This window comes from Hevea brasiliensis, chromosome 17 (assembly GCF_030052815.1).
Source record: "Hevea brasiliensis isolate MT/VB/25A 57/8 chromosome 17, ASM3005281v1, whole genome shotgun sequence".
Classification (NCBI taxonomy): Eukaryota; Viridiplantae; Streptophyta; class Magnoliopsida; order Malpighiales; family Euphorbiaceae; genus Hevea; species Hevea brasiliensis.
In genome coordinates this window covers 41,045,667-41,060,349 of record NC_079509.1, presented here as the reverse complement: position 1 = coordinate 41,060,349, position 14,683 = coordinate 41,045,667, and the positions used below count along the sequence as shown (strand labels likewise).

At 30.1% G+C, this 14,683-nt stretch overlaps 1 protein-coding gene across 4 annotated transcripts; it reads right to left on the bottom strand.

Annotated features, from left to right (window-relative positions):
* Positions 1–2,866: 2,866 nt before the first annotated feature.
* On the bottom strand, positions 2,867–11,479 carry LOC110671198 (uncharacterized). Of its 4 annotated transcripts, XR_009145468.1 has the most exons (14): positions 11,048–11,478; positions 10,782–10,844; positions 9,831–10,280; positions 8,245–8,316; positions 7,391–7,516; positions 7,034–7,246; positions 5,531–5,578; positions 5,225–5,386; positions 4,620–4,781; positions 4,219–4,312; positions 4,026–4,144; positions 3,895–3,939; positions 3,356–3,700; positions 2,867–3,218 (listed from the first exon to the last, which is right to left on the bottom strand). XR_009145468.1 is itself a non-coding variant. In XM_058139307.1 (13 exons), the coding sequence occupies exons 1-13, from the start codon at positions 11,378–11,380 to the stop codon at positions 3,467–3,469; spliced, it is 2,121 nt and encodes a 706-aa protein (XP_057995290.1). In that variant the 5' UTR covers positions 11,381–11,478; the 3' UTR covers positions 2,867–3,466. The 4 variants fall into 4 exon arrangements, 3 of the variants coding, with proteins under 3 accessions (XP_057995290.1, XP_057995291.1, XP_057995292.1); XM_058139307.1 differs by having other exon boundaries at positions 2,867–3,700; XM_058139308.1 differs by lacking the exons at positions 2,867–3,218; positions 3,895–3,939 and having other exon boundaries at positions 3,553–3,700; positions 4,003–4,144; positions 11,048–11,479.
* Positions 11,480–14,683: the final 3,204 nt, after the last annotated feature.

The window sequence follows — 14,683 nt, the reverse complement described above, 5'->3', positions numbered from 1 at the left end:
AGAAAAAAAATTGTCTCACATACTTTTTTTTAAGGCACATTTTTTTTATTAGATGAAACACTCCAATAAAGTTATTTTTAAGACTTAACTTTAATATGTTTATATAATTTTTAAAAAATAATTTAGTCTTTTTAATTTAATAAAAATGCTGTTAAAAATAGTTAATTTTTAGAGATACTATGACCACTTGACATTTAAAATTTAAAATTTTAAAATTTTAAATTTAAACTTTTAAAAATATATAGTAAAAAGAATTTTAAATAATTATTCAATCTTTTTATATGAGATAAGATTTTAATAGTTGAAATTTAAAAAATTTTAAATAAAAAAATTAATTTTTAATGTAATATTATTATTATTATTATATAATGAAATATATATATACATGTCAATTTTTTTAAACACTGCTAATTTAGCGGCACACTACTATAAAATTATATATATATATATATATATATATATATATATATATATATATATATATATATATATATATATATAATAAGTGCGTTTGCTTTCTGTGGTAAATAATTAGTATATGACTAAACTTTTGAAGATGTAATGAAAGTGATTTTTTTTTTCTAAGACTCAAACCCAAGATTTTTTAGTCCATCTAAACAGTAGAAAGTGAATTTAATTTGAATAAATTATTATTTAATTCTTATATTTTAGTAATATTAACTATTTAATTTCTATATTTTAAAAATAAATTATTTAATCCTTATAATTTTGCTCCGATTAAATTTTTTATTCCATCCGTTAATTTTTTGTTAATCAATATTAATTAACGTACTCTTTAGTCTTTATATTTTAATAAAATTAATTAATTTCCTATATTTTTAAAAAATAAATTGGTTAGCTCTCGTAATTTAACTCCGTTAATTATTTAAAATTATCCTAATTCTCTCTCCTTTATTTCTTTCTTATCCTCCCTTATTTCTCTCTCCATGTTTCTTTTCCTCTTCACTCACACCATTCTCTCACTCATTTTCTCTTTGTTTTCATCTGTTTATAAAAATAATATAAACCGTTTACTCAAAAAGTTAATCATTTTTCTTAAATTTCTAAATAATCAAGAAAATAATTTTCAAGTAGAAAAAATATAAAAATAATATCCCAAAAATTAAAAATTAAAAAAAAAAGTAAATACAGATTTAGTTTTCATATAGTAAAATTTTTATTTTTAACCAAGAATATATTTTTCTAAATGCTTGGACTATCTAATTAATTTTATTAAAATAGAAAAATTAAATAATAATATTTTTTAAAATATAGGTATTAATTTATTAATTTTCTTAAAATATAGGGACTAAATAATAATTTGAATATTATTAATAATAAAAAATTTAATAAATGAATTAAATAGTTTAACGGAAATAAAATATAAAAATTAAATAATATATTATTTAAAATATAAAATTAAATAATTAATTTTTTAAAATATAAAAATTAAATAATAATTTTTTATTTAATTTATATAAAATTTATATATTCTTTTGTTAAGAAAAAAGGTTGCAATGGCCGAAAGACCATTTGCATTTGGTCCCCTCACAACCCACCCCCCTCGAGCCGGTGGTTTGCAAACTTAAATCAAATAATGAGCATTCATACGGAACACAATCATTGTGGGTCAAGCCCATGCACATGCCGCGTCCTGTTCTTTCTTTTTCTTGTTTCCTTTTTCTAAACAACTCATTAATTCTCTCCCCTTTTAATTTTTTTTTTTATTATTGATTTTCTTTTTCTGTTTCAATTCAATTTTTAGTTTACTAAAATTTGATTTTCTCAGTCCCACATGGTATGCAAAATCCCAAACTCATACAATTTGTTGAGAAAAAGAATAGTCCAAAAAGAAGAAGAAGAAGAAGAAGAAAATGTAAGCAATTATTTCAGGGCAATTGCATCCAATAATATAAGAATCTCACCGATTGTTATTTTGTTTGGTTTGGACGAAAGACTTAAGTTTTGCATCGGATACCATACCAACTTTGTATCAACACTAAAGGGTGAAAAAATTGTATTGCATTTTATTTTTTATTTTTTATTTTTTTTAAATTTATTTTTATTTTTCATGAAAAACTGAAAAAACTAATTTTCTAGTTTTTATTTGAAAAATAAAGACATGTAAACATAAATCTTTGTTTTAAATTTTAAAAAAAATTCAAAAATTTATTATAATTTTCAATAAATGATCAGGCGTCAACAATCTTACCCCTATTCCTTTTCCCCTTTATGGGAACTGAAATTTTACAAAAATTTAATTTATTTAATTTCTTTTTTTTTTTTTTATCACATCTCATGTTTAAAAATAAAAGAATTTAATTCTTTTAAACTTAAAAAAAAAATTCATTTAAAAAAAAATAAATATATACGTAATTATGTGAAAATTTAATTAAATTCTTTTCTTATAAATAATTTATTAAAAAAAAAAGCCTTTGAAGCATGAAAATAACTGTGACATGACAATCATTATGAACTAAGAACTTGCTCCATAATAAAAAAAAATAAAAAGTACGTGAAAAATAAAAGAAAAGAGAAATATTATTAACTAATAATTTCATTGAAAAAAATACATAAAATGCTAGTTGAATTATCACATCAATCATTTCATGTAACAAGATGTATTTATGTTCATCTTCATGAAATAACTTATTACTTGTTTTTTTCACCGGTAAGCCTGGAGCTTCTTTTGAAGATTCATATCATAAAAGAGGTGAATAAATGGTATGTTTCTATTTTCAGTTAATCCTTTCCTATGAATTTTTCTCAAATTGAAGCTGAGTGAGCTCCAAACTTACAAGTTTTTCAACTAGGATTTGCAGAGCTCAAAATATTACTTATTTATATATAAATTTAATGGATAAAATTGTAAATAAGTTATCTAAAACAATTAAAATCCTCTGTTTCAAATTAGGTCAATTAGTATATCCTTGAGCTCCATAATCTTTAATTAAAAAAACTTGAACAAGGAAGCTTAAACTCGATCCATTGGAACTTAAGCTTGTCTAATAATCAAGTAGATCAAGCTTGAATATCTTAGTACTGGGTTTACCTCATTTATACCCCTACGGCTCTATAATGGCTCCTAGGGACCAATGGAGGATGACACCCATGCAAAAATGTGTCAAGAAGTGTCCAAATGACCAGCAAAGCAGAGAGTGATAGCCTTCAGCTGGCAGACTTGAAGAACTATCTGTCAGCTTCTCCTTGCATTAACTCTTCCAACCATGATGAATGGCAAAAGTAGAGAACCATCAACCAGCACATACATAAAAACGAATTGACATGTCAACCGCTAATATGGAAATACGGAATTTTCTTATAGTCACAAGATTGAGATGGTATGCTAACTCACATGTTGCTTTTGAGATTAACTTCAGACAAGATTGTTTCTCCTTGCGTCCCTTGAACTATTAGATTATAATCAGAGCTTGTATCCGTGTAACAGCAACAACCCAAACTGTTTCTAGTACTTCACAAATCCAACACTCTGAGCCTTCCCCAAAATCAACTCTATGTCGTTGTGAAACAGATCAAAATTTTTTGCCACAGCAAATCCTGCATGCACGCCATCAACTGCTGCGCTTACAATCCCACCTGCATAACCTGCTCCTTCACCAATTGGGTAGAGCCCTTTAAAAGATATGCTCTCATAAGTCTCACTATTCCTAGGAATCTGAACAGGAGAGCTGGTTCTAGTCTAGAGGAAGAATGAAAATTCAAAGCAAACTTTAGAGAGTGCTTAATACAAGAAACTGCAATTAAAATGATCACGCAATGAACATGAATAAAGCAAACATTGCAAGGAATAGAAAACATTGCTCCACACGAAATCAAAAGCTCAATTGCTGTGCTTTAAAAGGCAGATGAAAAAATGGGGAAAGAATGAGATACCTCTACCCCGTGAAGAAGGGCCTTATTAGAGATAAATCCTGGTAACTGAAAATTAAAATGTCCAAAGAAAAAACATAAGCTTATTGAGTAAAACTATGGGGAACTTGCCATAATTGAAGAGAAATTAAGACCTCTTGGTCAAACATTGGGATTGAATACTGCAAAGCATCTGTTATTTGAGCGGGAAACAACTCATGAAGATTTGCTGCCACTACTCCTAACCGATAGCTTGATGGTGGCAAATATTTTACTGAAAAAATAGGCAAGTCAAGCTACTTGAAATTCGAAAGTCACACACGTGTAGAAATGAAATAAAAATTGTACCTGATAACTTGTTTTCCAGAAAATCAGTAACTGTCTGTGCAGGAACCACAAAGTTTCCACCTCCCATTATAGCTGCTCTTCGTTCAAATTCCCTCTAAATAATGAGGAAATTATTTCAAGGGACAAGAAAAAGTGGAGTTAAAAACATTGATGTTGAAATATTATAGTTTGAGGAGAGACAATAACTTTGTGAAGTGGTTATTTGGTATATTATTTATGGAATGATAAAATCTCCCAGAACAACATTGGCAATAATCGTAGAGAAGCAATATTATTTATGGCTGCATAGGTGGGGAAAAAAAAAGTCTCCAGTTCTTATGAACCTAACGTTGGGTGAGGAATGAAATTACAATACAAAAGTAGAATGAATCATGAAAATTAGAGAACCACAAGGAAGGTACCTGGAATTCAACTCCTGCAAGTGGCCCATGGAAGTTCAATGCCTCAAAATCCTTTGTTGAGACATTGACAACAAGTGCAGCATTTGCCCACTTAGAGGCACGGCGAGAAAATGACATGCCATTGATGCAGAGTTCTGATGGGTCTGTACTGGTAAGAACAACCTGTGTCCACAAATTTGAGCTTTCTTAATGGATAAATGCAGGCATATTTTATCAGCAATGATGGCTTCCTCATTCAACAGCCCCAACAACATACAATCTGATCCACACAACCAGGGGTACCCAGTGGAAATTGTGATATAGCTGTTTTGGACTGCATTACAAAGTATTACCCATGACAATCTCCTAAATAGAATCTATTTAGTTCTAATCAAAATCCTGAAAAACATAATCAAATATAAAATTCTAAAATTTTTTAGCTAAATCTAATCTAGCTTCAAAGAGGTGGATAATAAAATTTATATTTGCATACATATGAAAGCATGTATTTGCCAGTACAACAAGAACAGAAAAGAATATGATTGAAAGGTGAAATTCAAAAGAATAAATACATACACACTTTGAAGTCCAGTTTTAGGAGAAAGAAGCCAGAAAAACAAGTATACCTGTCCCCCAGGACACATACAGAAGGAATAGCAACTACGAATTTTGGGCTCTAAATTTGAAGATGTGTCCACATCTTCTCCATTAACATAACTAGCAATCTTGTAATCCGCTACAGGTACTTTCCCACGTCCACAATGAACCTCAGCAGCCAAGCCAGAATACTACAAATTTGCATAAATTAAGCACATTGTAAGTGCAAAACAGAGAAATGACTGCATTCATTTTTTACATGTGAAACAATTTGATGAGAGAACAATTCATTGATCAATTTTTCTAGCAAAGATGAAAAGAAATGCATAGCCAACCTGTATGCTGTTTATTAGCTCTTGAGGATGTTCAATGCGCAATCCAACCTATTTAACCAATCAAGTGTAAAGATGATAAATAGTTCTCAGAACTAGCCATTAAGAAAACCAAGTTCAAGCACTATAATAGAGGAAGCATTGATCATCACATAATAAATTGGATCAAACACAAAGTGAACACTTAAGAAAGCCAAAAAATCATTAAGTGGAAATTCATAATATAATTGCACTAATAGATCCCAGGTCTCAACACAGCCACCACAAATTCCATTTTGTTGCAGACCACTGCCTTTTAATTTTCATTTTTCTATTTGTGTAGGGGAACACACAAACCTAAATCATCATTTCCTCTCTTCAACAACCACCAAAACTACTAGCATTGTTCATCCTTGAATGCCACGGCAATGTAATTAATCCTTAACCACATATTAGGAATTCTCTCCATGATTTTGCAAATTTTTGTGAGCTATAAGTGTAGAAAGCAAAAGTATTTTATTTTGCACAGGTCATCCAACCCCCATTTTGGATAGAAGGGTGTATTCCTCAGAAATGTTCATGCTAACACCTGCATATGCACATATAATGACTTTGATACCCTAGCAATATGAATAAACTTTTTGTAAAAAGTGATTAAAAAATCCATCCAACATAAAGGTGAAAAAGAACCCAAGGGACAGTAATCCACATTCAATCATCCAACGTGAAAGCTTTACACCAATCATTCTGTCCAAATCTAACATTCACAATATAACAACACAAATATATGTCCTGTATTACACTAGACCATTGAAAGTGGTTTTCAACACAGCACCACAAGGTTTTATGAGAATACTGAAACTTGTTTTAAGGGAGAGCTTAATTGAAGAAAGGGCATGTCTTGCAATTACATGTTGCAAGTATCACCAAATCTCTTTTGAGTTGCAAGTATTTGAACAGAACTGATGTTGATTAAGCTCACTATTACGACAAAAGACCCATTCCTGCCCAAAAGGGAAATATCCCAAACAAAAAGCTTCGTACAACAATTTACTTGAGGCACCCATATATATCAAAATACACCACTGTTTCATTCAAACATGAGATGAGATGCAAAACAAGCAAAGCAATACAGTACAGCATGTAAATGTTTCGATGAAAGCATGTTGCTTAATTTGCCAACACTAAATTAAATAATTAAGTGGTCTGAGCAAGTGTTTCAAGGATACCAAAATGTAAAATAATAAGGGGAAGAACACTACAAACAATCTACATGGCTTATCCCAACTCACATCACACTCCCAACTATGATGGGGAACATATCATGTCTCAGGTATCTATGAGCCAAACAGATTCAACCCCCAAGTTCTTATCAAGAAATACAATTTCTACTTGTTTGTTTCCATATTATGATGCATTCTAATGGCAGTGACATGATGAACAGAAGTATCGAATAGACATGTCTCTAGTTCTAATGCAGCCGTCATATTGATGAAAAACATGATAGGGGAAATATTCCAAACTCACAGCAAAATCTTTTGGGACCAAGTGAAAATTATGAGAAAGAAGCATTTGATATATATCACGTGCAGAATGCCCCACTGCCAGAAGTACTGCATCATATCCCAACTTCTGGCCTCCATGCTGCAATCTTTCATTTGAATCAGAAACTTTTATCCCAACAACATGTCCATTCTCTATCATTAAATCATCTACCCTTGTGCCAAACTTTATAGAAACCTAAGCAAGTTGAAAAAGCTAGAGTAAGAAGAAAATTGAAACAGCAAACTATGTAGTTTTGTGGGTTAACAAAGTAAAAAAACTTTAACAAAAAAGCAAAATCAATAACTAGCTTCTGACAGAAAAAGTAGATTCTGCACTTACACCCAGCCTTTGTAGATGCTGCCGAAAGTTGCGGAGCAATGGAATCAACCTATCTGTTCCCAGATGAGGCTTCCCATCTATTAAAATATTTTTTGGAGCACCAAAGTGAACTAAAGTTTTCATAACCTGAGACAAGAGAGAGAGAGTGAGAGAGAGAGAGAGAGAGAGAGAGAGAGAGAGATGGCAATAAATTTGAGACAATCCAATGCAATGACTGCAAATAAATTTCATTTTAAGGTAGGAAAGACTTTAAAACTTAAAAGAAGAAGAAGAAGAAGAAGAAGAAGGAGAGTAGTTAAAATAGGGCAACAAATGAGTTCTTTTTCCTTTCATTTCTTTTGGAAGTTTAATTTTGTTATGGAGAATATTAATCCCATATTTAGAAATGAAACTTGTAATTTGATGTGAAAGAGCTAATTATGAAAATATTGAGCTTTAGGTTGGTCCTAGTATCTCTCTGCAAACTCTAAGCAAATTGATGTTAAAATTTTTTAAAAAGAAAGTAGTTCACTTGCAATAAAATGAAGCACGCAGAAGAGAAGTGTATCAAAATATCAGTCCTGCATGTAAGAAAGTGCAATCAATGTTGTAATTTTATCTTGATCTGAAGTTCTGAACCCATAGATAAGCTTCTAATTTAAAAATTAGAATCAACAAGTTTTCAAGAAGCCGGAATAGTAAAACTGTGACATTGCTTCCAAGAGACCTTTAGATTGAAGAACTTAACAATTGTGTGAACTGTGAATTTACAAACACAAATAGCGAGAAAAAAGTACAGTGAGAAATATGGTAGACATTGATGGAGAATCAATGAATTAAAGAAAATATATAATCACAAGGGGAATAGTTCTCACAGCCAAAACACTGTCACTGTTCCTTCCAATTCTAGTTACTAGCTTTCCATCACTCCAAGTACCTGCACCACCCTGCCACACATAAGTCCTTAATATAACTTGGCAACAAACAAATAAAGAAAACCCACCAAAATTAGGTAGTAATTAATAAATAAATACAAAATTTCAAACTAACAAATCAAAATGAAGATGGAAAGCAGTATAATTATGAAAAAAGAGGGGGTTGGGGGGGAAGGGAATCCTCATTATCACAGTCCATTTTACAAATTTCTAGTCATGCAACTGCACATTAAATTAAGTTTTATCATAGATATGAATCTATAATATTCATCATATCCATTTCAGAGCAGTAGGACAATATGCGTACAATAAATCAGCTAACTACAAGTTAACTGTTGAACCAATTTCTAACGATATAGATATTAATTCAGAACTGAATGGGGTTCTAGGAAACAGAACATACAAGAAACTGAAGACATTTGGTTCTGAAATTCTTTTAGCATCAAAGTCCAATGAATTTATGTAGGCATTATAACAGTTTTTTTTTTTTCTTTTTCTTTAACTGTTATCCAAAGGATCAGCAATTTATTGAAAATTGAAAAAATAAAAAAAAATCAGGAGTAACTTTGCAAGATGCCAAAGGCATCCAGCAACAAACAAGTCACCCTATTTCCATAAAGGAACCCACCTAAATAACTTTGCTTAGGGAAACCAAATCAGCCTTATTATGGAGTTTTAAAGTTATCCCATTCTACCATTTATAAGCAAAAGATAAAATTAAAGCATAACTTCCAATTTTACTACGGGACATCATGTTACCTACATAAATTTAGGGATAAGAGTAACCTAAAGTACATAAAACCTAATAGTGGATTGCTCATACTTTGAAAATGTTTGAATCATCTAGATAGGTTCTAAAAATCCATACTATAAAACAATGTGAGTTTAAATATGCAGGAGGAAGGGCACTAAAGGTAGTTTTTCAGCCAGGCGCTTAAAGAGGAAAGCTCAAATATTATGTTGGCCAAGGATGGCTATAGAGTTGTTGTAGCCTTGACTAAGAATCAGAACTTACATTAAGGGATGATTTAGGAGTTGGGCAATATTATCCTTCTTAATTATTGGGTGAATACGGTAGATGTCTCCTCATGGTAGAGCTTCACATGCTCCTGATTGCATTTCTCATTGTTACACTGTCCACCACCCCCAGGGCATTGGCAGGGATCAAGACCTTAAGGAAGCCACAATTCAGGCAGATTTCTTCTACGAACAAGCCCATGTTGCATTTTCATCAAATTTTAACGTGATTTGACTAGGAAGACATCTAATAAATAAAATTAAAAGGCAACAATTACAGTCAAGACTCGTGCTAGTCCCTAATCTGTTCAAGCCAAGAATTGATGGCAATGTACTTAGTCATTAGAATAGCACCAGTGATATCCTTCAAATAAAATCAGCCTTAAGTTCAAAAGATGGTTTAATTCGAGAGAAAATAATTAGACAGCTTAAACATCAAAATTGTATGATTTGCATGTGAGATATTAAAACAGCCTTCAATAAGAGTACTAAGTGAATCAAGATATAACCTCCCCAAAGCAAAAGTTGCTTTCTGATTCTAAAATTCGTCGAACCATCAAAGCACCAATGTCTCGCCCCCTTCGTTCAACTGATTGACCTCTTTCTATTAAGGTAACATCTGCACCAAGTTCTGCAAGAACAAGAGTTGCAAACAACCCAGACGGACCACCCCCTACAACTGCAATTTTCAGCTTTCTGATCGTTGGGTTCTTGTTTGTGTCTACAGAGCTTGCACAAATGCTATATCCACCCTTTGCTGATGACCTTTGCTTATCAACACTTTTAGAATTGCGTATTATACTGAGCAAATCACCTGAAACTCTTTCTTGAGGTCTATATTCTACAAATCCAACTCTAGGCTCTAAATCAGAAATGAAATCCTGAGTACGAGGCTCTAGACTTATAAGTTGACTGGCATCCATATCCACAGTATACACAAATCTGGGTTCCTTTAACATCTGAAAAACATCAATGAAACAATTTATTAGGCATGATAAACCTCAACACCTCTTAATTATTTGTGATGCTCTTCCTACTTTCCGTACCAGCAGCCATTTATCCGAAATCAGTGCCCCCCCAAAGTACCATGAGTTCTTCAATTTATATGGTATTTTGCACCCCTCTGCCCCTCATTTCCCCAACCTATTGAACTCTTCTATTTAATTTTCCTTGCTAATTTATGAATTATTACTAGATTTTTATACCATACAAGTGAGTATTGATCTTCTAACTTCAAATGAATAATAAGATAGGACATTATAATATGATTAATTCCACATGATACATAGAAAAATTCCAACTTTAATATAATTTATGGAGTTCCTATAATTATTTTAGCCTTGATAATCCTTTAAATCCTACATTTTGTGACGATTTAAATTCTACCTACTCATTTTCTTAAAAATCCTATTTGACACATTTTCGACACATTTAAAAGAAACTATGGAAAGTAAACTGACCTTCCTGGCATCGAAAGATTTCCTAATAACAGTAAATGCTTCTGCTGGAAGCATAGACGCAACCTGGAAAATCAAAAGAAAAAAGAAAAAAGTGATCAATAACATACCTACCGAAAAACTTTAAATTCAACTCTGAAATATAAGAAATTCTATAAATGGAACAGTATTTCAATTTCATGACAGATTACACCATCACTCTCTCGACTCAGCTACGAAATTCTTTCTACCATAGCCGAATCCAACATAAAATACAAAATTCGAATTACCGGGAACTTTATTGTTTTGGCAATCTCTTGAAGCAACCCGTCGGAGACGCCGAGAAAGTCCATGCCGGGGTCGTTTTGGACCGAAACAGCGAGATTCGAAAGCCTCCAGATTCCTTCAAACTTGTTACTGACATCCGAGATTGCTTCTTTACGCTTCAATTTGAGCTTCTTTTTCTCGGATGGGTACCTCTGCTTCCCGGTTCGCTTCGCGGCGCAGAGGATTTGGAGCGCCTGGGGACAGTGATAGCGGAGTCTCGGGGAGAGACAGGGGCGAACTACGTTGGGGTTTGGATAGGGAAGAGAGAGAGGGAAGAATTTAAAATGAAGCGACATGCTCTGAGAAGAAGAACAGAGAGTAGTGCCGTTGGAGCTGTTGGGATAAGGGACATTTTAAGCTATGAGTCCACTGAACAGTAAATGTTCAGACAGGCACCATTGATTAACAAAGAAGCAATCATTTACCCAAAAATGGATAAATTTCAATTAACTCTACAGTAAATTCACATATCAATTCAGATAAAAAAAAATTCACAAGTCAATCAATAATTTATTTTTCAATAACCATTTGATCTTCGAATTTAAATTTTATTAATAAATTGGTTTGTGTTAACTAAATTTTATTTTATTAACAAAATAATTTTTATATTTAAATTTTATATTTAATTAATTATTTATTTTATATACAACTATTGAAATATAAAATAATAAAAAATAATTCATAATAAGTAACGTGTTTTACTAAATTTTTTATATTATTGTCTACAATTTTATAAAAACAATTATTTAATGTAATATTTTAATAATACAAAAAATTAAAATAATACAAAAAATTAACATATTTTTAAGAAAAAAATTAGATAAAAAAATTTATTTTATATGATCTATTGACATATATAATCATATATATTTGTTAAAGTTATAATTTATTTATAATTTATAAATATTCTAAAAAATTACATTTCAAATTAAATTTTCATTCAAATTAATTATTTGAAAAAGTATATTATTATTTATTTAATATTTTATAAAATATATAATTATTAAAATATAAAATAAATAATCTCTCAAATATAAAATTTAAATATTGGATTAATTTATAAATAAAATAAAATTTCAGAAATTGAATTATTTAAAATTAAAAAAATAGTAACAACAAAGATTAATTTGTTAACGAATATAAATTTGATAATCAAATTGTTATTGAAAAACAAATTAGCAATGGGCTTGTGTGTTTTGCTTATACTGCAGGGATGTAGTTATAATTTATCTTAAATAAATGGTAAAATAGAAAAAATATTTTATAATTTAATTTTTTTAAGTAGGAAATTGCAATTTATTTATTTAATTTAGTTGTTTTTAATTAATGAAATATATTAAATTTAAATCAAATAAATTAAAAATATATTTGTAATTATTTTAAGCAACAGTTATTCAGTTTAAATTATTTCATTTTTTAAATTAGTAAAAATTGATGAAAAATAAAGTAAATGAATTGAATAACAAAAGAAAAAAAAATATTTACTAGATTAACATAGGTTTTCTCTACAATTATAAATTAAATTTTGAAAATAAATTATTAAGTTAAACTGATAAATTTATTCATTTTCAAATTTTAATTTATTTTATCAATTTAATAAATAATTTAAAAATAAATTAAATTAAACAGAAATAAACCACAAGTCTCTACACAAAAAAATATTAAATCATAAGATATGTTTTGCATTCTGTCTTTTTTTTTTTTTTTTAACTAGTTGGCACCGTGCTTTGCGCGGACTTGAACTGTATATTTGTTTATATTTGATTTGATAAAGAACAAAGGATGAAATTTTTTATATTGAAATATTGATTGCCAAAATAGATAAATAGACTATTGTTAATTAAAAAGTGAAATTTTGAAATTGAAAAGGTTATTTGCAAGTGCGGATCTTGAAATTTTTGTTTGTGGACGCATTATATATGCATGTAAATTTAGAAAATTTTTTGTTTAAATTAGTCAATAATGGAATAAAGCACAAAATATATGGTAGTATTTATATATTTTACGTGTGAATTGCATACTGTGTAACCACGTCTTTGTACTCAACACTTACAATTCCTTCAGCTCCAATGGCATGATAGATCTCAATCGCAGTACCCTAAAATAACAAAGATAATTAATTACGTATCATTGCAATAATAAATATGTGAAAGATGAAAGAAGATGATTGGTGAAGATCAGACTCTTTTTAAGGAAGCTTGTAAATGAAAAGATGAAGTAATTAACTTACTATTAGACCAATAAGCAAGGATGTTCCTGAATCCACACTTGTAGTATAACTCCTTGGCAGATACCTGGGAAAATAATAATATTCATGAAATATCAATAGACTTTATTGTAAGATGGTTTTTTGCATATATGAAATTTCCATTCAACTTTCTAAATAAAATTTGTCATTATGTTGAGTCTCCAGTTTGGGAACTTGAGAGCCAACAGAGAATTTTCATTTGAAAAATTAGACATTAGGTTGCTGCATTTTTAAAGTAGAAGATGTGACTCACGATCTAAATTATTTGGATTTAAGGTGTTCTTTTTTTTACTTTGTTGGGGATTATAAACTTGAGTTTTCTTTTAACAGTAAAATGTAAATAGCATAACAATGCAGATATTCAAATTGAACGATTCACCTGTTGAATGGTCTCCAACTAGAAAATCTACCATACTGAATTGAAAATGGAAAAGATCATGAAGAGTTAGTTTTCCACTCTTATTTTTTTACATGGAATAGCAACTGAGAAGAGAAATAGAATTTGATCTAAAAAAAAGGGAAAAAAATCTTTTGACCTACTAGTAACCTTTTAGATTAATCAGAATATAGGTATTGTTTCTCCTTATATGTTTTTTTCATCAACACTAACAAAAACAATCTCACCACCCTCCACAACCTTTGGATCCTTGTTGAGCCAGAATGAGAAGACATCATCAATCACAAGGCTCTACTACCGTTATGTGAGCTTCAGATCTAGATTAATTTGCCAATAAAATTAAGAATAAAATATTTCCTTTCAATTTTTAAATTGCTATTAAAGTAATTGGAATTGAAAATTTTTATGCCATTTTTTACAGAAAAGAAGTGTTCACTTTGTGTTTTTCTTCAAATAAAGGGTAAAAAGTTTTATAATCAGTGTCTGTTACATACAAATTTGAGGCTGTTAGATAAAATTTATGGCTAAGCTTGAGCAATCCGACAAAAAACTATAATTAAAATATTAAAACAAATCATTAAGTACGTAACAGCACAAATCACCCTCAATTGGCCTCCATCTCCCAATTGCTTGCGAGCAAATATAAATTTTAGTGGGTGTGAGCTTCTAACCTTGAAGGTGATTGTTTTTTAAGGCATAGTTTTGATAAAAATTTGTATTCCTCGATGTAGACAAAGAACCAATTGCAGTGTCTAGTGTATCTCTGGCATAAGCATGAATTACAAATTAAACAATGAATGGTTAGTAATCTACCTATAAATTGTGGCTGTTTCTAATATTTCACATCCAATTATTTGAAGGGATATGCAACTAGACATTTGAACAATTTAAAAATATGAAAAACGAATAGACCAAAACTTGTTGCTATTTAGGATAACTCTAGATGCCTAGTTT